Source organism: Lates calcarifer, linkage group LG15, assembly GCF_001640805.2.
Source record: "Lates calcarifer isolate ASB-BC8 linkage group LG15, TLL_Latcal_v3, whole genome shotgun sequence".
Taxonomy (NCBI): Eukaryota; Metazoa; Chordata; class Actinopteri; family Centropomidae; genus Lates; species Lates calcarifer.
The window spans coordinates 2,668,178-2,691,757 of NC_066847.1; the positions used below are offsets into that span (position 1 = coordinate 2,668,178).

Consider the following 23,580-nt stretch of genomic DNA (forward strand, 5'->3'; position numbering starts at 1 on the left):
TCACAATGGATACATGGCACAGAGATTAAGTGCTTTGGTTATGCAAGAAAATGTGTCCCACTCTTGCCAATTTCCTAACAATAGCGTCATCTCAGATGAAGATCCACAGAGAGATTGGTTTTAAGATGATTGGATTTGGCTTTTTTGTCCCCATTTGATGACATTCCAAAATATTTTACACGAAACAATTCAAGGCATTGAGTACACACAAGGCAGGTTCAAATATGTGTATTTAATAACATAAAGTGAAAAAACAGTCATTTATGATCAAGACGGCAAATTAGAAACAAACTTGTCAAAGCTGTGTTTGTGTGTGTGTGTGTGTGTGTTCATCTTTTACATCCTCTTTTCCTGGCATAATAAAGCATTACTTTGTGCATTGTGCATCTACACAGTTACGTTTATACACAACAAGAGCGGCGTATTTGAGTGACACTAATCCCCACAACTAGATAAAATGAAAGAATAAACCCAGCGCACACAAACGCCCTTGACCTAAATATTTACAAGATAACGGTGATCAGGTGAGCATTCTCTCTGTCAATGGTGAGAATGTTACTGAGGCACATATTTGTGTTTTATGTGGGTAAAAAAAAAGAAAAAGTTTTCTTCAATAAAAAAAAGGAGAAATCAATGGAACAAAGAGTCATCTAATGTAATTACATATAAAGTACAAAAGAAAAACAGTGATCCAATTTGGACCTGACAAACTTGATTTAAGTATGAATTGGGAAAGGATACATTCCTATGTACATTATGGTATGCCATCTGTCCTCTGTTAAATGGTTGTTTAAAGTAAGCTGTACCCATAACAGAAAGCATGTCCCCAGTGCAGCATTTGTGAAACATACTGCAAGCTCCAAAATGTTCAAAATTTAACCATAACGTTGAGAATTAGAAATGATTTGGCTAGTCTATTCCATATATTTATTGCAAGTATCAAAAGCTTTATAGTCACATATTCACATGTTAAAGTCTTACAGCCAGTGCTGAATTGACAGTCTTTGACATGATCTTCTGTTGGTGAGCAAAAATAGCAACCCAAGGGTCAAAAGGTCAAATGTTCACTCGGCTTGTATTGGCAAGTGAAGACATAAAGCTGAGCACATTTTTACAATACGGACGATTAAACAAGCACCTGATATGTTTTGACAATGCAGAAACGTCAGACAAATGTGTCAAACTCAAAATCTCTCTGTGTAATCTGTGAAAAGTAGAACTATTTCTTAATTACATGCTACATAAAAAGTTAGACCAGTGCTGGGTAAGTGGTCATTTGCTTATTCAAAGTACAAGTTGTTGAAAGCAAATGCACAGCTACCACAAGACAGCTCTGCCTACAGTCTGTTAACATCTTTCTATTCCAGGATCATGAGATATTCATTAGTTAGATAACACAGCCAAGTGGGTGCTGAGATGTAACTTTCAGCTCTTAAATTAGAAGAGGATTAGTGCAAGTCCAACAAACTGGCTCTGATTTGCCTTCTAAAAGACAACTTTGAATAGAGGTCTCTGTCCTTGAGTGTCCCAATGGGAAGAAGTCACAGTCAATATTGAGACCCCTTTCACATCTTCCTTGGCTTTAAATAAGTTTCATGGTAAACCTGCCACCATCACCCCCATCCCCTCCTCCTCCACCCATTGAAGACCGAGGAACAAAATCAATAGTTGCTGTGTGCTTGATCTGCCCTTTGCTCTGGCTCCAGAAGAACATGAAGACAAAACAGATGGCCACTGAGCTGAGGAAAGACAGGAAGCCCATGGTGGTGGCAATGATCAGGGTCTTTGCATCAAATGGGTATGGCTTGGCCATTTGAGCTGAGGAGTTGGCCGCTTGGGGATTTGATGGCTCCACCCAGCCATCTTCTGAGAATAAAGGGATGGTTCGGTTACGAGGGAGGCCCTTCACGTAGAGACCAACAGTCAGGCTATCATTGCCAGCAGCATTACCTGCCAGGCACTGATATGTGCCACTGTCCTGAACTTGGGCAAAACGCACTTCTAGAGTACCATTGGGCAGAACTCTTATTCTTCCTGTTGGAGAAACCACATTCTTGTGGGATGAGATCCAAGTGATAGATGGGAATGGATCTCCGTCAGCCTTACAGGAGAAGAGAACTGTGGTGCCCTCCTCTACTCTTGCCTCCTGCGGCCTGCGGTCCATGATGCGAGCAGGGCGGCAGGTGAACAGCCTAGGGGGCTCCTTTTCTGAGAAGTCTCTGAATTCACGCTGTCTCACTGCATCAGGAGAGGAACAAGTGGGCTGATGTCCATCAAAGTTCAAGCGTAGTCTGCGTCGGACCACCCAGAGAAGGCGGCAGTCACATGCTAGGGGATTCCCATCCAACCGCAGCACCTGAAGGTTCCCCACAGAGTGGAAGACGCTCTCCTCCAAAGTGGTGAGCTGATTGGATGTCACATTAAGCGTGTGAAAGTAGGCCAGTCCCCTAAAGGCCCCCGGCTCTATTCGTAGCAGACTCCCCCCTGCTAGGTGTAACTCCTGGAGTCTCAAGAGGTCCCCTAACAGATTACCTTGGATAACAGTAATGGGGTTGTAGGACAGGTCCAGGAAGCGCAGATAGACCAGGTGACGAAGTGCTGAGTAAGGAACAGCACTTAGATTGCATTTGCTGATGACAAGCGAGGTCAAATTGAGACCAATCAGGCTGTTGCTAGCCATAGTGTCCAGTGCAGGCCAGTTTTCAATCGTGAGGCTGCACAGACGGTGGAGGCGTCGGAAAGCGTTGTTGGGAAGTGTAGAAATGGTGAGGCGCAGCATTTGAAGATGTGTCAGGCTCTGGAGCTGGGACAATGCCTCAGTTGGAATGGAGGTCAGATTACTGCGATCTAAATTGAGCTTCTGCAGATTCTGCAAACCAAAGAAAGCCCGCTGCGAGATGAACACTAAGTCATTCTCCCCAGCTTCCAGTGTTTGCAAGTTCACCATTTCTTTGAAGGTGTAGTCCAGAAAGACCAGAATCTCATTCTGGCTCAAATCCAGAAAGCGTAGGCTGGACAAGCCAGAGAACACCCCAACTGGGATGATCTTGAGTCGGTTATTCTTAATCCGAAGCGTCCTGAGATTCTGTAGGCCCTGGAAAGCCTCCACCTCAATCATGGAGATTATATTATCACTGAGGTCCAACTCTTGAAGTTGCAGGAAGGCCAGAGAACTGGCGGCGCCCCACAGTTTTAATCTTATTGTGGGATAAATCCAAACGCCTGGCATCACTGGAAAAGCTCTCTGGCACTGAGTTGAAATGTTTGCCAGAGCAGATCACTTCTTTAGACTCAGGTCGACATACACAGCGTGGAGGACAGCCTCCTGCAGATACACCCAGTCCAAACTGTAGCAGGATGCTCCACGCCCCCCATCGCACGACTGACTCCACGAACATCTTACCCCCTGCCTGTAAAGAGACAAAGACACAAATTCTAATAATACAGATATGTCAATGTAAATAAATAGATTCATTTACTATATTTATAACTGTACTAGAAGTTGTTGTGTCAAGACATACCGTTTCAGTCTGGGTACGCAGATTTTCATAACCAGTGGCAATCACGTTGGAGTCAGACTTAAGTTAAGTCCTCTGCAGAAATGTGGTCCTGTCAGTAACATGCCCTTTAGAGTGGCCTGGAGAGAGCAGAGAGACAGAAAAACAAGTCTTAACAAAATCAAACAATGGCCTTAAATGGTGACTTGAAGGGCAAAGTTCAATTTAACTCGCAAACAAAAGACAGCATCCAAAAACACTTCTGAGACTACATAAACAATTGGTTGACTTCAGTTTACATCTATCCCAAATACCACTGTGAGAGTGGACATGTGCCATTAGTCTATCACTGTAGTGTTAGGTCCACGTGCTTGATATAAGAAAACTATTAACCTTGTCTATCTTATCGGTTTGGTGCTCCAAACAGAAAACCAGATGAATTCAAAATCAACACAGGCATAACTTTCTGAACAGACTGTCCTGCCCTGTCTTAAAATTACAAAAATTAGTATCAGCTGGTCTTATGGAGAATAGTGACCAGAGCGTTTGAGTTTGCTTTTTGTCTCTGATAATCAACATGCTGACACAATTTTGACTTTTTTGTGTCCCATATTCATTTTGGTTCTCCCTTGGTGTTTTTTTCTGATGTGAGTGAGAATACAACAAAAAGTGCACATTTTGGATAGTAGAGTCTGTTCAGTGTGAAGCAGATGTCGCAGCAGATAAGACCGGCCTACATCTCTGTGCCGCAGACAACAAAATCCCTACTTAACTGATTATCAAAGAATACATCACACTTTTTACTCAGGACATTTTATCCTCCCAAAGACTGGAAAAGTACCATTAACAGCACTTAACACCCACAGAAGTGTCCACATATGATCTGCCCTACAAAAAAAAAAAAAAAAAAAAAAAGTATTAGTGCATCTAGCGTCATGTGCGGCGCTGCAGATGAGGTCTCAGTGGGATGAGAGCTTTGCCCCTTGGGCCAGGCATCTGGATTTAGGCACGCCAACTGGAGTCAGAGCCAGCAACAGGCTTTGAGTCTGAATAAAAGTTTAAATACCAAATAAGCAATGAAGTACAACATTTAAAAGCAAGGAAAGGCTTGTTGTATGCTGAACAGATTGTAAAGACCTCTAAGTAAAATTTGTGATTTGGAGAAAATTATTGTATATAGAAATTATTATGATTAAAAAAATATTCTATAATGTCCATTACATGAGAATAATTTAGAATATTGACCCTAGAGAAATAACTCTATAAGATCAGTTGAATTTATGCAAGATTCTGTTTCCGAAAATTCCAAAAGAATGCATATGTTAATAGATAACATAGACTTTTTAACATAAGACCTTGGTTCTAAAGTGAGAAACTAATGTTCATTATACAAAATGATGACTACTCTGCTCTAATTACTGACATAAATTCAGAGCATTATTCTGAATTACTGATAAGAGTTAGGAAATGACTCATCTGAAGTGAGGACTAGCCAGCTCTTAAAATACTGTCCACAGTAGCAATATTCCAGATGTATAGTGTTTCGAAGTGAAATACTCAAATAATACAATGACTTTGAGTAACAGAGATTTTTTAAAAATACAGTTACAAAACATAAAAACATAGAGCTGTCAAAACAAGTCAATACTTATGCATCTCAAGTAGAAAAATATGCTTAAAGCCAAATCAAGAGAGAGATCAAAACATATTTTTTGAGTCCAAAAAAAGGCCCACTTTTGCGTTGTGAAATATTACATAATTACATTATTGTGCCAGTGTCTGGTGTTGCCTGTTAAATAAACAGGTGCCAGGAAAGTACATAATATAAATTATGTATTTCCTCTCCAACAAGCACTGCTGAGAGCTGCTTTAGTACATGCAACAGAGGTAACTGACCATAAAAAAATCAGCTCTAATTCTAAACATTGCACCATGCCCAATGTGCACAGTGCACAGAAAACTAAAACCCCAAAACATAAACAGCACTTTAGAGCAAAGTTTCCTTTCAAAACAAGCAGATATTTTATATGTACTTCAAATATACACCAAAGACAATCCAAATTCTTAAAAATACCAAATGCCGGACTGAGACTAACCCACAGCAGCTGCAGATTCTCACTCCCCACCATCAGACAGCTTCAAGAGTGTGGACTCGCCCTCACTGCAGCCTTGCCTGAGTGGCAGAGTTGTCGACAGTCCCAGAGCTGCACAGTCTTTGTCTCATCCCTGCTCCTCATGCAAACAGCTCTTATACTGGCTGGCTGCGCTGACTCACAACCCAACACTTCTTAGACTCCCAGGACTTGTGTTAGACCGATATACGGCATCGGAGTGCAGACACACCACACAGACACCGATACTAAACCTGGTTATTAAATGTTTGACTTCAGCCAAGTACAAGTTATCAGGGAGAGTTTTTTCTTGATCACAGCTATACCAAAACAATTTTAAAAAAAAAACCTATATTAAGGTACAACTTTCATTTATTCATCTTTTAAGTCATTTTTGTAAGTTAATTCTTGAGTTAAAGGGATGATGTAGTGTATTTGGCCTTTAAATATTGACTTCTTACATGATGAAGTGATGGTGCCTTAAAGAACGTCATGATTTATAAAAACAACAATGTATTTATCTGGGATCTTGTAAGAGTTATACCGTCCTGTGGTCTTACTGCTCTTTCAGACACTTTTTTAACCTCTCTCCTCCTTGGATAAAAATGATCAAATGTAAACAAGTTGATGACCAGCAACAAATATTGGCTTTTTAGCATTCAAGAAACCCATATCAGTCTCCTTAGTGTCCTGTCTGTTTCAAAAACATGGGAGGGACCAACAATTTAAATGTGTTGCCCCACCCACCGAGCCAACTTGTGAGAGACAGAGACTGGCAGGTGTGTGATATCTCAGGCGGGTGGGCTGTCAGTTGCAGATCCCTTCCAGCCAATCAGGGATCAGGATCGCTCCTCCTTTGCGACTCCGCACACATCATAAAGCTACAGTCCAGCCCAAAGGTCATGACCCTGAAGTCACAGCCAGGCCTGACCCAGTCCGTCAAATTAGAAAGTGAGGGAATAGATGCATTTGTAATTTGGACATGTATTTCTCACCCTGCATGGAGCGCAGTCACATGAGTGTCGTGTTACAGTGTTAATTACACTAACTATTTTCGATTACGCACGGCCGCTTGTCCTTTCTATTAATGATGCCATTTCAAATTAGAGCAGACAACAGTGACTTACAGTGCCGAGGTCTTCAGGAAAATAATACAAAATCCGCTTCGTGTCAAATGAGGAAGTATCTGTTTTTATGACTATAATGTTCTTATGAATTAACTTGCAAGGAAATTCCCTGTTTTTCTATGTATGTTACAGTGTTGTTTCCACTTTGAGACATTTCTCATGTTTACAAATATTTTATAACAATGGAAATTATGAGCTGGAAATTCCATAATTTAATAGAAATTAGACCAGTCTGTAATTTGTATTGTTAACCACACTCAGTCACATTGATTTCACACTCCTGCTCATCATTTCTTTGACATTTTTTATTATTATTTCCTAATTCAGTTTAATAATGATGTTGTTTTGTTGGCCATGTGTAAATATAGTGGTGGTTGTTACAGTTACCGTAATATCTACCAAACACTACTTCCTTCTTTTTGAAATCATCATTTCTCAGAAGTCCATTGATCTTTTCTGGTTAGTTCAGTTCAGTAATGATGCTGTTTGGTTACTGAGGTAAGTCTCACCATCTGGTTGCTGCTTGGATTTGCTTACGTAAGTCAAAGTCTGGCCAGATACCTGTGTAGAGCCTGATTCACCAATAAGAAGTTGCCATTTGATGTCCCTGCAAAAACCTTTTTGCATAACTCAAAACCATCCACTCTCCTGAAGCCAAGTGTGTGCTGGCTCTTACCTAACAAACCCTCACGATGCCAAAATGCAAACAATATCAAATCCAATCCAATGTAACCTCTCCTCAGACAATCCTCTGGCAGAGTTGCAGCAGTCTTTTGGGCAAAGTCCCACAGTCGTTTAATTCTTTGAAATAATTCAACTTCCCTTACTGTGCTCAGTTTGCCCTCTCCACTCTGTCATCAGACAAAACTCATCAAGTCTCTCAGCTCAGGCCCTTATCGCCTTACATCAATCTGTGGACAGTTTGCACCCTGTGTTAAAATTAGGACTTTCTTCAGTGACTGAACACAGCTGCAGATTTAGTCTTTACTTGGCTCTGCACAGTTGCTTTATGTTTCTTTGATGGCTATGATTATGAGCAGATTGTGTTTATCAAACCACAAGTGAAATTAAAAAAACATTCAAAGACATGATTTCACTGGGCATCACACCACATCATCATGGTGTTTTGGTGTGGAGGATGGTCACCAAAGTGTTTTTATCCACCTGTGTGCTGTTGGTTTGCTGATTATGAGGCTCAGCAAAATCTCTGATGAAATATTTTAGTGCTCATCTCATTCACAAAACTGCCAACGCGAGCATTTCTGCTCAGGATCATATTCAACAAAGTGCTACAGTGAACAGTGGCTCATATCATTATCTTGCTGTAACACAGCCAGAAACCAAGAAAAGGCAATGATTCTCAATTATCTTTAACTCTTATTCTTACCTGTATTATGGCTTCATTAGCTTTGAGAGGGAACTGGGCTTTTTAAAGTTTTACCTTATCTGCCATTTCTCAACACTCAATCTCTGCTTGTTACTTGGGGACCTGCAGCGAAATGTGAAAAACTGCGACAGAGAGTGAACATTTATTGAGATGAAGACTTGCTTTGCAACAGGTGCATGAAACAGGAGCATAATTTCACATGGGCCACAGGATGACAGATTTTTTTCTTCTGAGTTTGAATGCCCTGAGCATGAATCCCTGTGTGAAGCAGCCCATCTGACAGAGAATGCACAGTCGGAGCCCGGCTGGGTTTTCTGACACTTGTCAAAAAGCTATTTTTAGCTCGTCACAGTGAGAAAGACAAGAGCCTGGCTCAAATCCCCAATTAAAGTGGCTGGAACAGAACAACAGCGTGAGGATCACAGAGCATGAGCTTGGGTCTTTGTGTGTTATGTGTGTGTGTGTGTGTTTGAGTTGTTAAAAATGTGTTTGAATGTATGGTGGTGGTGGAGTTGGTGTGTGAGTGTTTCTTTTTTCTTTTTTTATGGCCTTCTGGCACCTGCTGCAGTGAGACGGCCCCTGAGACCTCCTGCATGCAAGCCAGCAAATATTAAAAGGTTTGTTGGCAGAACAGCTGTCGGCTGCATAGCTGAAAAACAAAAGTCCCCTGGTCTTTCCCCTTTGGGTTTGTTTGGGAAAGGACTTGTAAACAAGTTCATGTTGGGAGGCACATCTGTGTTAAATAAACAAAATGTAAAACTTTTCCCTGTACAGGAGGACCCTGTGACAGAAACCAAAAGTAGATTAATAATGAAACGTCATGGTGGACAATAACAACTGAAGCTCGAATCAAAACTTATCACAACACCAGGTCTGGACACATGGAAAGAGGTCAGTTAACACTATAGACAGACCTCCTCCTTCCTATACTGCAGGACAAACTGTGTATAGAAGCTGCCAATGACTCAGCAGGTGCTGAAACAACATGAACAAAAAGTAATGTGTAGTGCTAACGTTCACAAGCTAGGCTAAGTAGCTTCCTCTTTCTGAGAAGAATACTAATTTTTAGTTACATTTACAAACTGCATCAGAGTCAGATAAATAATTTAACATATCTCACATTTAAAACAGACCCTGTTATTCATTCAGTGTAATTTGTATGATGCACATAGTTTATTAGTTTCAGATTTGATTACTATCAGTGAACACAAGGGGGCGCTGCTTCGAAACCAAACTCCTCTGGACTACTCAATAACTCTGAACAGCGAGGTGGAAAAACAGTTTTGTCTCATCAAATATTGTTCATGTTTCCTTGTCTTAGTAATAACTGATATACTATGGTTTAGCCCAGTTAATTTGTCCAGGATAACAATAAAATGTAGTGAATGACGTGATGCTAGACAGGTGAGAGTTTAGCACCTGTTGTTATCACATAATCCAGTTTGTGGTGGGGGAATGTAATCTTCACGTAATTCATGTCTACATTACATAATCTTTGCACTCATTACAAAACATTTCACAGACTGTGTGGAGGTCAAGCAAGCCATTTCTAATTTGAAAATTATTTTAACAAGGCTGTGGGGAAAATGCAGACCCATGAATACTAATGTCACCAAGGAAGAGTGTGTTTGCCTGGCTGCATATTTGAAATTGGCATGTGGAACAGAGATAAAGAAAAGTGTATGTCAACGTGGCTGCAAGCTTATGCCTGTGACAAATGGGATTCTATTAATTGTTTGCCTCTGTGCCTACACACATTGAAACAGATTTATTTCATCTGAATGTTGCGGATTGTGCTGTTTTTTGTTGCTTATTTTGAAATGGGAAAGTTTTTATACCCAAGAACAAAGTGCCTGATGACATGAGATCTGTCACGATGCTGTCTACATTCAGAAGTGACCTGAAAACATTTCTGTTTCAGTGCCTGTTGGATATCTATGTTTATGGTTTGTGTGTGGGGGTAGATACAAGATTTATCAGCTTCTTTTGGAGTGTGGGTGTTTTTTTAGCCTGACTTCTGTTGCCATTACCTGTTGCTGTGCACATTTTAAAGCCACCTGCATTGGGTTTAGCTGTAAGGAAAGTTCTGTATGAATAAAACTGTCTTGTTATTAAGCAGTATTTCTCTCTTTCTTTTCCTTGTTGTTCAGCTCAGCTGCTTCAAATGTATTTACATGAAGTGCAACGTAAAACATGGATAAAATGAAAACACGATTGTTTGAAGAAGTGAAAAAGTAAGTGTGATAGACAGAGAGAAAGGGACAGATGCAGTAAGGGTGGGTGTGTTTGAGTATTTACACCCATGTAGTGTGTGGTGGAAGTGGGTCACACTGACAGATCCCCTCACATCGGTCTTGTTCCTAGTTGGGTAAAGCACTTCCGCTGTAATTCCTCATTCTGACGAGGAGAGAGTTAAGACTCTGTGCGACGTCACGCAAAGTGCTCTGTCTGCAATATTAATAATAGCACAAATAAATGAGGGAAGGGAATTAGTCTCAGTGCAGTGCCTATGTGATGTGACAAATTAGGTCGTCTCAGCTAACAGAACTGATGCGTTGGATCCATCAATGTACATCAGAGGGATGATGGGAGGACACGCATTTAAGAGGTGTTGACTGATGGGAGACAGACGGTTCTTAACCTGGAACAGGTCATGTGTCAAACACCGATCAGACTAATTCAGGGCAACATACAGACTGACTATAGGCTTCAACTGCAATCAGCTCCTTCTAAAATCTGGGACAGCAGACTGTTGGTGTTTCACTGGTTGTAGACAGATACAAAAACACAAAAACACTCCTCATGGTCTCTGTTGTAGGACTCTTTGACCAAAACTGAAAGTCTCTCAGTCTATTGAAGATATAGAAGTAGCTAAGACGTGCTCTCAGAAGAAGTACGAAATACAAAAGCACTGAGCAATCGGAAATTACAAATTAAAAAGTTAGATCAAGAAAAGGGATGTTAAAAAATCAATGAGGAGGAAAAGTAGGGAAAAGCAGTGAGGAGACAAAGGGATACAGTTATTGTGTTTTGCTGCTTTGTCCAAGAACCTCACATTTTAATCCCATGTGTCAAACAACTTTTAGTTTTCTGACAAAACCTAAAAAATTATGTTTCAAATCTGCAGTTTAAGAGGAGATTGGGTAAGCCGACCTCTTGAGGACAAAAGAAAAGAAATTACTATTGTAATTTTTTTGTTTTCTGTTTTACAGGAAAGCGATCAACTCTATAATCTCCTGTCACTAGTGTGGAGGAGGAGCTTTTCCTCGTTGGCACACTTAAAGGCCTGCATGCTAATCTGACTGGGCCACTCCACCATCCCACCTGGTTTCCATCTGAGCCTGAGCGAGCCACAGTGGCGCAAAGGCCAAGAAACATTACTATACAATCAACTCTGTGCTCCGTGTGTGTGGGAGGAGTTTGGATCAAGGCTTCCCGTAACTGGCAGGTCACGGACTCAATTCGCCACAGCCTCTGATCTCTCCAGTGCTGTTCAAATGTCTTTGACCAAACATGACTTCCAAAGGTGTTTTATTATCTTTTCAGTCACAGTGATAGTAACTCGTGCTACACTGTTATCACTTCCCACAGAAAACCATGGAGACAGAACAGATAGAAGAGGAACAGATGCACTCCTGGCTTTATACACTCATCTGTGTTGTCCTACTTTAAAACAGACCTAAGTTACAACAATTAAATTTTAATATTAACATTTGTAATTTGTCCTGTGACCACATGAGCAACTTAAAAATATCTAGAAGTAAAAGTAAAAAGGCAAAAACCTCTTTTGGGACATTTACACCCTGAGGTTGACATGATGACGTCCCCCACCAGGCAGGAGAACAAGTACAAGCTCCTTAACCAGCCAAGTGTGGGCTTTGACTGCTTCTCCTTATTCCCTCTACACCACCTTGTTTCATAACTGTGACGTTAATTTATAACTGGATCCCTGTACTCCTGGGAGTACCCTGACAAGGCTCCAGTCCCCATGACCTTGGCTAGATGGGTATAGAAAATAGACACATGGAAATGGAATAAAGATTGTGTCTTTTTTCCATTTTTTTTTTCTTTATTCCAAATGTCTACACTCCCCCTGGCTGCGTCACGAAACCTCAATTTGGTTTGTAGTCTTGATGCAGTGAATCATACAAATAAGGAAAAAGATTGATTTTAGTATAGTAGTAGTAGTTTAATATCCATCCTCAAAGGCATCCATGGTGTTACAAAGTTGTACACACAAAAAGTGATGAAGTGACTGTGTGAAGAATGACAAAAAAGAGCTTGCAAGAGAAATTCGAACCCTGCCCTCTTTCACATCTCCACATACTGGGACAAGTGGAGTTAATTGTCACAATGATTGTCACCTGGCCCTGCTGCTCCCTGCCACACCTGCCCATCATTCCCTCATTTAGCCCCAGTGAGTCTACCAGCAACCTTCCCACTATTTATCAGCTCCTCTGTGCGTTCCAGCATCTTGCCTGCTGCGTGTTTCTTTGTAACTCTTGCCAGGCTGTGACCTGCCTGTCATGATCTGTGGTGTTTTTGGTTTATTTTGTTGTTCTTCAAATATTTTTGGACAGTTTGTCAGATACACATACCTTCCATAGCTGAAGCTACTGGAAAAAGAGACCAGATGGAATTAGGAACCCTACTTAATTTTGTTTGCACTGGCTGTGTAGGTAGTGAAAAAAAGTAGAGATAAAATGCATGTCAGACAGGAAGCCCACACACTCACAACACACACCAGAATTTAATAAAAGCCACATGGGCACACACATATTGGTAAAGAAACACCACATGACAGAAAACATGCTGCATGAAAGAAACCCTGTAATATGACGATGCTCTTTTCAGGGTCAGACAACACCAGGCTGCTGCTGACACAAGCCCTGGGCCAGTAGCATACAACTCTTCATTTATGCCCTGACTACATCACTCCAGTGGCAGTGACCATCTGATCCTTCTATTCAACTACAAAGGGACTTCAAATGACTGAGTGGCCTGAATAGTGCTTGTGCGCATGGTGGGTTCAAAAGTGCTGCGCACCACAGATTCCCTGTGGATACATGTTTTCATGTGCAATCCCTCCAAAAAAAAAGAAGCAGGTTTAGATGAGACTCTGATGAAAAGACAAACAGCAGAACATAGAACTGAGGGAAAACCGAGAGATTTATCTTTTGTGAAAACAAGAGAAGTACTGAACCTAACTATGATGTTAATCTCATGGCTGAAAATGTGGTGGGTGGATGTGCAAATGAATTGTTCCAGGCTCAGATACACCTTCTCTCAGACAGCTCCTAAACATCTTTGGCTAAGCCTGGTATTAAGGAGCTGCAGTTGGAACAAAGTCAAAGCTGCAGTGAAATACTCTGTTGCCCAATTTTCTCAGTTCCTCTAATGGGACAATGAGTGTGCAAGTAGCACATTCGTTGATATTTTAAAGCATTGTTTTCAAGCTGAAGTCACTGGTGGATATTTTTGGTGATTTGAAACAAATATGTTTTCAAAAGTATTCACCACAGCTCTTAAATGGTGGAAGAACTCAGCACATTATTGCTTTTAAACATATTTCCATCTTCAAAAGGTATAAATGGGCTGAGGCTGAATTTACGCAGGATTTCATATTCCCACTCCCCATTTTTTCCTGTTTTCTGCTCCTCAAGGACAGAGTTGAACTTACTGTTTCCTCTAGAGGTGAGGACATCACCGAATATTTTCCAGTCAGTTAAAAGTGAAGAGATGTAGGAAAACAAAAGAGCTCCCTAGATACAAATAAATGTTGAGCTTGACCTTGGAAATAACTGTATAATTTTTTTAAAAATTCCTGTCACAAATTCCACTTTGTGTTTGTGAAGCTTTCATCCACAGCCACTGAAGTTTCCTTACAACTTAGCACCTCTGTCCCCTGAGGAAGACCATGGGATGTGACTGAAAGCTTCTAAAAATAAATAAACTCATATTGCAGCTGTGTGAAACTGAAATATTGATCTCTGAGTCTGATCAGTAGGACATTTACAAAACCTTTTGGATCCTCTGGATTCAACCAAGACAGCTTTTCTGTGAAACCGTGACCCGAAGCGTTTCCTGTGATACTCCAAATCATTTCACCTATCTGCTTTCAGAGTCCTGAATTAAAGCTACATCTTGAGCCTAAAAGCACTCCAATAGGATATCAGAAAAGCATCTCCCAGAACAATGTTGATCAATGTACTGATAAACCCCCCAAAACACACTGTAATACTCAAAACTCAAAACACACCTAAAAGCCTTGGTGCTTACATCACTGAGGTCATTCAGGAGAAGCAATGAAACCAGTTAAAGATTTGTCATACACTTCTTTGCCTGAGGCTGAAATCAATTGAGGTCTGAAGCAGCTGCCCAATATAACAGTCCAGATAAATCATTCCCTAACAAGGAGACTGACATACTTCCTGTGCATAAAATGCCCTCTGATTAAATTGCCCATTTGGCAGAATCCCAAGCGTCAAATCCTTGGTTCTCCCTTGATGGTGATCTACTCCTCCTGAACCACATTGTAACCGACGTGATGTGTGTCCTCATTATGACAGGAGGAGAGGACGAGGAGTTTGCTCCTGGTCTGAGTTCACCCCTGTGCCCTTACTGAAATGCTGATCCTGGCTTATATCAGGCCGCAGGTGAGTCAACGTGAGGAGCCAAGTTTGGAAACAATACAGTTTTTGGGTGACAAACAAAGGTTTGATCAGAATTACTGTCAGAGTGAAGCATCTTGATTTGAAAACACACACAGCCACATGCTGTCCCAGAGGGAAATGAGGCTGCAGTTACTGCTGTCTGTAATCCTGCTGAAACGCAGTTAAAACACAGTCTGCTGCAGCCCTTTTTAGGTTTATGGAACAAACGATCCTGAGGATTACTGTTCACATGGACAGACTGTAACTCCACAAAAAACAACAACAACAGAGTGACAATTTTACACAAACAACAAAGCAACTAGGCTGAATAGTAAAGTAGCAATGGCACATTTTCCTTCTCTCTCTTGTTTCAAAAGATTTAATAAAAACATGGCGCATAAAAGTATTAATATAGGTCAGTATTTAAACCTAGCATTGTACAAGTTACTAATGTTATAACTGTTTTACACTTTTTATTATGGTTTGACTTGGTTTGGGCTGTGACCACATCAAATAATAGAAACAAGTCCCAGTATGTAAACGTTACAACATGCCTTTACCCTTATTGTCCTAAATGAAATAAATAAAAACAACAAGAGCAGCCACCAACAAAGAAACAGGAAACTTTGCTTCAAATATGACACAAGAGAAACCGCTACTCGTTTCACGTTTTGATCCATGAATGTCACCGTTAAATCTGATCTGATCTGAAGAAATGCTTTAATCTATTCAGGATAATATACAAAAATAATCATAAAGCAAAAGTTGAAAAGCTGCGCAAATACGACAAAAGAACACAGTGGCACAGCTGGAACGTGTGAGGATCATTATTACGGTATAGTATATTGAGCACAATGTCACACTGCGAGCAAGAAACATCAGATTAAGACCTAACCCTAAACTCTGTTCATGCTATTAATAAATATAGTGTCGCCTCTTATAGAAATGGTTCCAGGATATCAGAGCAGCTTTCAGGTTCAACCACAGTAAAACTGCAGAAAAACTAAAAAGTAGTTTGAGATTTTTAGGAAAAAGTCTCCTACATTGTGATTTCCAGAGAAAACTCACCAGCTGAAGCGTTCAGTGAAGGAACCATCGCAACAAATCTTCCACATCTCTAACACTCATCGTCTGTCTCCAACAGAAAAACATGTTCATCTCTGTTCAGGACACTTTGCCTCCTCCTCCTCTTCCTCTTCCTCGTCTATATTCAACCAGACTTTTCCAACATCTGTCACATCGGAGTCGCGCAATTTACTTCGCCCTCCTTCTTCATTAATTTCCTTTTTCCGACTGCCGAACACCCAGGGGAGTTTTTGGGATAATTGCGCTACTAAATTAATTTAGGTCGACTGTGTCTGTGTCGGTCTTGTTGTGCCGTGGTGATGCTGTGGAGAAGCTGCTGCGCTCTGACCGCGGTGCTGCTGATGCTGCGCCCTCCGCATCTCCATCCCTCCGCTCAGCTGGAACAAAAGTCCCACAGATTTAAAGGCTGGATCCGCGCCATGTGTCACGGCCGCATAATGCCTTAAATCCCCATGTAACGAGTAGTGTAACGAAGGGTGGGACTATTACAGTCACGACAAAATGTGAAATAAGTTGTTGCTTTTGTCCCCAGCGCTTCATTTCCACCATAGATATTTGAAAAAATATGATTCCCATTATTCTGGTCACTTCTCATAATTACCATTACATTCCTACTCTTTATGTATCAAGTGCATTCCAGCAAGAGGACACATGCTTTCTTTTAATAGGAGTCTAGTTTTGAAAGTAGAATAGATTAAAAATAAGTGATAAATAAAAACTTTCAGGGAGTCATAACTGAAGTCTTGACAATCATAAGTGCCTGATGAAGGTCGTTTGAAGTGTTGACAGTGTGCGGATTGTTTCATGGTTCTGCAAAAAACTACTGCTGCTTCTAAAATAGTGGCCCAAATCCCCAACTGTCAGTGAGGTGGGAAGCAGTTTTACAATTCAGGACAATATCTGGCACCTCAGGGACTAAACCTTTTCACAGCTAATACTCTGATACTTTTAATTAGGTAGGAAAGTTTGGTTGCATTTGTTTGTTTGTTTTGACCGCATCCTAATGTAAAAATATTATATTAACTCACAAAAGATCAGGGGATGTTTATGATCATCTGCCGCTTCTTTCTCCATTTCACTGCTTTTTAGTGCTACTGCTGTGTTTCTAGATCCTAGCAATTACTTTGCAGAGTTCAGTGTTATCATGATTAATAAAAAATGAAAGGCCAACGCTACAAAAACAAGACCTAAGTTGTAATAAACTGGAATTTTTTCTTTATATGGTGCTTTTACTAAAGTAACAGACACAAAAGAAGACAGGAAACCTAGAAAACAGGAAGACACAAGTTCTTCTTTCATCACTGTGGCTACAGATAAATAATATACTAGTCTTTTACCCAGCTGCAATCCCAACAGGTTGATGCACATAAAAACAGCTTTTTGTCAACAAAGTAACTGTTAGAACACATCCAGGTTGCGGGATATGTGCAAATAATGATAATATGGGTGGCAAAATCCCCAAGCTGTCAGCTCTGAGGGGATTTGTGTTTTTTTTTTTTTTTCCTTTGTTTTTTTATCCGCTACACTGAGTGAGTGCTGGCATGTTTCCAGGACAGTACATTACTATCACAGCTTGGAGGGAGAGATGGGCAGATATGCATGGGTCAGCCAAATCTCTGGATTGAACAACAGCTGGATACGATAAAGATGAGTAGGCTCCGACTGTGTAGTAGCGGTGAGGAATACCCCCTCCCACTCGCTCATGCACACACATGAACGCTGATGTACAAACACACATACACACACAGCCTGTTAATGAGGCTGCCAAATGCTCAGATTCTTGGTTTTAAAACATTAATGGCCCTGGTGACAGTCCATCATACTTCTCAGTTCAGTTCATTCAAGTTCAGGTCAGTCACTCTGTTAAACCTGGATCATCATAGTTCTACAGACAGACTTTGCTCGCTCAGATTGAAAAGTAAAAAAAAAAAAACATGTACAGCTGCTGTTTATCAGTGCAGTTTTGCATCAACAAAGAGTTGTCCACAAAAAAGTGTCTCCCTCTCATCATCGTCTTGTTTAGCTTCCCCTGCTGGACTGACCTTTCCTCTCCGGTCAGAACAACAGAGACGCTCCTTACTGCAGGCTGGAAACTCACCTGATTAATATGGACCTCACATTGCACACAAACAAACACACACACATCCACTGGTTGTGAGGACTCGTTGGTACACAGTGTTCTCCAACCAAGTTTAACAGCAAGAGTGTTTACAAGTAGGGATAACAGTGCACACTTTCTTCACTTCTTTAACTGTTATCCCTTCAACTGCATGCACGAGAAATGACAGAAGTAGTTGTAAGAAGTAGATGATTTGAATCATCAGTTGAGAGGACCCCAAGTCAAATCCCATTTTTTTAGTCAAATTACTGACCAATTTTATGAATATAAATAATATATCATTGTACACAGACAAACTGAGTCTAAATGGAGAGGGATGATGGAAATGGAGGGCAGTACAACTCCCTTCTGTTTGCTGCTGCTGACCCATGCAGGAGAGACACTACCATGCACTGAGGTTTAACTGAACTATGTATAAAACATACAGATGCTCCTAACTACTACTGCAGCAGGTGGACTGGACCTTCATCATCATGTTATAACGATAAACATGCAAAGTGTCCTGGACCCTTGTCATCAACAGTGGTCTCAAGAGTCAAAGTCTTATGTTGTGTGAGGTCCAGGACATGTCCTGGTCAAAATGACCCCAACGTTCCTTATAATAAAAATGGAGGCCATCCAAAGTAACTATATTAGGTAACATACTAAGCTGCTTGTATTGACTCATTTTCTGTCTTTTAGGAGCAGAGGATTCAAAAACTTGCAGAGATATAAACTAAAGTTGCTCCTCACATAACACGAAATTTCATTTCTACAGACTTTAAACGCCTGTGAGGAAAAACTTGCTTTTTCAATTATTGTAAGTGTCTCTGGATTCCAAAGAGGGTAAAATGTGTGTTTTGGACCGAAACTGTAGTGGGCTGAACCTGCTGCTGCAAAGCGCTGATGCTCTCTGGTCTCCACTTAAGAGCTAAATGGATGCACTGGTGTGTGTCCTCTCCAAAAAAAATCACAGAGAACATTGAAAATGAGGGTCTTTGAAAATATTTTAAAATGTTACATGGTGCATTAAGGGCCATTTGGTACACTGTGGGGTTTTTTTATGCTGTCCTTTTCCATTAGTTTATTGCCGTAGCTGCATTGGTTTTCAGTCTTGTCACACCCACCAAATGGGAGCAAACATACCTCAAAGGCCACTGCTGAACTATGCTGAGCTATTCAAGCATTCAGCTGTTGTAAACGGGTGCAGAAACATTTTCACAGTGAATGCATCCCAGCCCAAAATGCAAAGTCACCCATCCAAAGAGACCTTCCCTCTGGATTTTAGCATGTGTGCCTGTCAGAGCTCCATTCATGAGCAGCAGGAACAGACGAGTACACCAAGAAAAAGACAAGCAGAGCCTGAGGTGAGAGCAGACCCAAAACTGAGGCTGTCTGCAGAAATGGACAGAATTTGAATGCAATTCACCTCCTAAAATATAACTTTGATTCAAAACTCCTGCTCATGGAGCTTTTAGCGTATCCTGTCATCACACTCTCTGTTATTATCCAGTGATTTCACTGGATCCAGAGATTGCACAGCCTTTCCAATCATCCAATGATCATCTTGGCTGAGGAAACAACCTCATTGTCACTGCTTGTCAATGCTACTCACAACTTCGCCCCTCCGCACCCCGCCTCTGTAATCAACAGGATCAACACCAAAGTGTTTATTAAATGAAGTTTCTGCATTCCTGTTCATTTCTGTCTTTAGTTGTTTTTCTGAGGACTGGTTAGTTTTCAAACCTCAGAGAGACCTTCACTGGCTGTCTTCATGAGAAAAAATATCACTTTCCTGACAATCAGCTTCTTGTGGATGTAAAAAATGACTGTCCTCTCTCAGCAGAAAAAGTAGAAGTAACATGATGTTGTTGTAGCACACCACAATTATATTATTGAGAGCTATGCACCTGGTCCCCACACCAGCTTCAAAGTTTGAAAAATGGCTCTCTGAGGCCATGAAACTGGTCCTGTTAATGAATGAACCTCACTCTGTGGGATCACTTCACTTCCTTCAAACACACTAACAACAAAATGAAGAAACAAGAACATGGAAGAACAGGTGGCTATGGTGACATGCAGACATTGTGACGTTTTAGTCTCCTGTATGGAAGAGAGCACGACTTGTGAGGGCACACACACAACAATTGCTGCAAAAAAGCACATGGTAATAAGATCACTGTACATGCAGAAGTTACAGACACATTGTTTCCTTTTAGTTCTTTAATTCTGGTACCAAAAGCTGTAAGCATAAAGTCACATAGACTTAAATTATGAGCAGTATTCATCAAAACTGCAACTGGACCTTATAGTGACAAGCATTTTGTGCTGCAATATTGCACAAAGATAGATTCTGTGTGGGCGATTTGTTTCACTCTTTTTACTCACTTATTATTGGGACACAATCTTAACTCACACCTCTGTTTAACACCTTTTCACTTTCTGATGTAACGAGGAAAATAGATCAGGAGACTTCTGTCTGAACGGTTCGTGATCAGCAGAGAAATGTAACAGTAGTTTAGATTTTGAATTCCTGCTAAAATAACATATCACAGTCTTGTGGTTCGCCTGCTTTGCTTTCACACCACAAATGAACTGCGTCAGAGTCTGCTTATAATTGGACAGAAACCCAGATTTCCAGGTGGTCTTGGTCCAATTGTTTGGTTAGGGTGTGAAAACAAAGTTAGTAATACTGAAGTAGAGGTGTTGAAGTTTCAAAGATTTGACTAAAGTGTCCACTCTGAGGCTGTTTAAAAAAGTATATGCAATCAAGGATTTTTCCCACAACACTGAGATTATTTTCTCAGACCATAAGCAAATTTTCAGGATGCTTTGCACGCTGCATTTTGGTTCCCAGTAGGCGATGCTGGATTGGGGCTCAACCTCACGTTCCATTTTAATTAATCCTCATCCTTTTGCCTGTGGTTCTCTGATTAGAGCAGGGCAGCCTTGCGCTTCCTTGTTTCCCTGAAGCAAAACATGGAGCATCTGCCAGGCAGGAGGCTGCTCCTGGTGGTCGAGAGGAAGGGAGACCACAGTTGATACAGTGGCAGGAGTAAATAGGCTGGGTCAGCATGCAGAAATGAAGAAGCCTGCACACAAACAACTAAACAAAAAAAGATGTAGAGGATGAAAAAATGAAAGTGGCATTCCATGATTTAAGAAATGTGATGTATCTTTAGGTATCCACCCTGCATTCTTGAAGTTTTTTCAGATGCAGGAAGGGAAAAGACAGCGTGCCGACAGCTCATCAATAACTGTATATGAAAAGAACGGTGTGGCCTGAGGGTAAACAGGAAATCTACATATGAAGTTGCAACCGTCAGTGTTTCAGGAGGACAGTGGTACTCTCTGAAAATTCTCTGAAAATTCCGGAGGGGTTTAATTAGATGTGGTACTTCAGGAAGGGTCAGCACTGCCTGAAATGAATAATGGGAAACTGAGGCCAATTAGGAGGGAGGAATCATGAAGCTTGACCTTTGGCCCTAAAGACAAGCTCCTGTCGAAATCCTAAAACTAACAGCGGCACAGATAGAGAAAGACAAGTGATTGGTCGATAGAGAGCTGTTTATATATTCATGCTGCAGCCCTGTGATTTGGAAAACTGTTTTATAAATATCAACAGTAAATCATCATCACTTCCTTGATATAAAAAAGTACCTACGAATCTAATTTGCTTCCGTCTCCGATCCTTTAAATTAGTGTAATTTGTAGAGAGCAGTTTCTGGATGATTAGGCAGAAACGTGACCAGATTCTCAACAGCATGTGGCCACTTTGCTCAACAAAAATAAACAGCTGACATCCATCATGTCCATATGCATGTGAGGAGAATAATTTGCAGGGTTGGTTACCTCTCATTGCCCTCCTCCGCTTGCTTCTCTGTTTGTGAGTGAATGTGTGTGAAAACAAAAGACTTGTGTAACTTTCAATGTCACGTCTGCTTTATTTGTTGGTGCAAACTAGGGAATAATGAAGAGTGTCACAAAAGGGAAAAGGTGAGGCGCAGAACTGGTGAAACAGCATCAGGTATCTACAGCCAGGTCCTGTTGCTCCAGATGTAATCCTTCTTGGATAATCATGACCTGGATGACTGAGAATCTTCACAGACATAAATAGACAACTGTTTGCTACACTTGTGAGTTTATAAGGTGAAAATACGTCAATGTTGTGTCCAGTCGAGGACACTTATGTCAATTAATTGACCATGTGCTGAAAGGGAGCTCTAAGAGAACATGATCAGCACTGAGGTTTCTGCTGAGAGAGCTAATTCCCCTTAATAAACATAAATCAGTAAAATTGACAATACCATAAAGAGAGGAGGTTGAGCTGGTGGAGCGAGTGTTTCAACAGTGTGTGTAATCAGCAGAGTAACAGTGATAAGTGTCAGGTCACTTGATGTAGACTGTGGACACAAGCCTGCCGTGGGCCACGTATTTCACAGGGCATTCTTCTCCTCTTCTGCTTTCTTCATGTTACCATTTTGACAATCAACAACCAGCCTACATGCTGAAAATGGCGAGATTTGATTAAGATTTAGATCATGCAATCACACAGACCTGCTTTGTTTTATTGTGGGGAATTCACTGTTTAATGACAGTGCTCGCCAACATCATTTTGCAGGGGCACGGCTGATGCATCCTGGGCTTAGCGCCACCCAAGATGATTGTGTTTGGTTTAAAGAAACACAAATAAGCCAGAGCATTTGATAACATGAGACTAGACTAGCCACACAGGTGTGAATGAGCCAATCACTGTGAAGCATTAGGCAAACAGCTGATGCTAGTTTATGCAAGTTTAAGAGCTTGCATTTTGAATTTGATGATGGAGGAAGCCCTTTTTCACATCTACATTTGAGTTAAGGATTGTTGCTTTAAACAGGACCATTGTATCATTGTAATGGCAGAAAGTAGAACATGTATGCTGGGATTTCTCCTGAATTTTCTTGATGTCAATGTCAAAAAAAAAAAAAAAAAAAAAATTAGGAAATCATGGGACACTAAAACCCTCCTCAGAAACCAATAACACAAAGCTTCTTTAAGGTACAGGTTGAGTCATTGTGAAAACGTCTGCCACAGTGCTGACTGGCTGTTATAATATTTAATGTCTGTATCAGCAAAGCAACGCTGGCTGCTGCCCAGCATGCACCTCAACCCAGTGAGCCAACTGGAAGTGGTTGAGGTGGGGGGAGGAAAGGGAGGAGGAGGTCTTCTCAACCGCTCATCCTTTTGATAATAGCTGCCAGCGACATCTGGTCATCCTGCTGCCATCCACAGGCCTGGCCTATTCTTATAACCATGAACATTACATGGGGATTATTTCTTTTCAGCAGACCCAGAGCATCCTGTATTTTTTATTTTTTTGTAAAGAGAAAACAAAGGGCCAGCGCCTTCCTCAAACCAAGATGGTGATAAGGTAGAAATGGAAGCTGCAGTGATTGCATAATTGTGACAATTGTGTGGCTGTTTTTGGAACTAAGGAAAATACCGGATACTAGTTGTTCTTTAATACTAATTTATCAGGTACATAAATAATCTGCATTCAAATTCTGCAACAAGAAACAAAAATTGTGAGCAGGAACACATTGTTCTCCCAAAGGTTCTGTTGTAAAGGTCGGCAGTAA

The 23,580-nt window shown here is 40.9% G+C and overlaps 1 protein-coding gene across 1 annotated transcript; it reads right to left on the bottom strand.

Annotated features, from left to right (window-relative positions):
- Positions 1 to 213: 213 nt before the first annotated feature.
- lingo4b (leucine rich repeat and Ig domain containing 4b) lies at positions 214 to 16,399 on the bottom strand. The gene is given in 4 exon segments (XM_018676083.2): positions 214 to 3,157; positions 3,159 to 3,410; positions 3,522 to 3,637; positions 15,844 to 16,399. Coding segments are annotated over 2 exon segments (1,815 nt in total). The 5' UTR covers positions 3,399 to 3,410; positions 3,522 to 3,637; positions 15,844 to 16,399; the 3' UTR covers positions 214 to 1,582.
- Between the last annotated feature and the right edge of the window lie 7,181 nt (positions 16,400 to 23,580).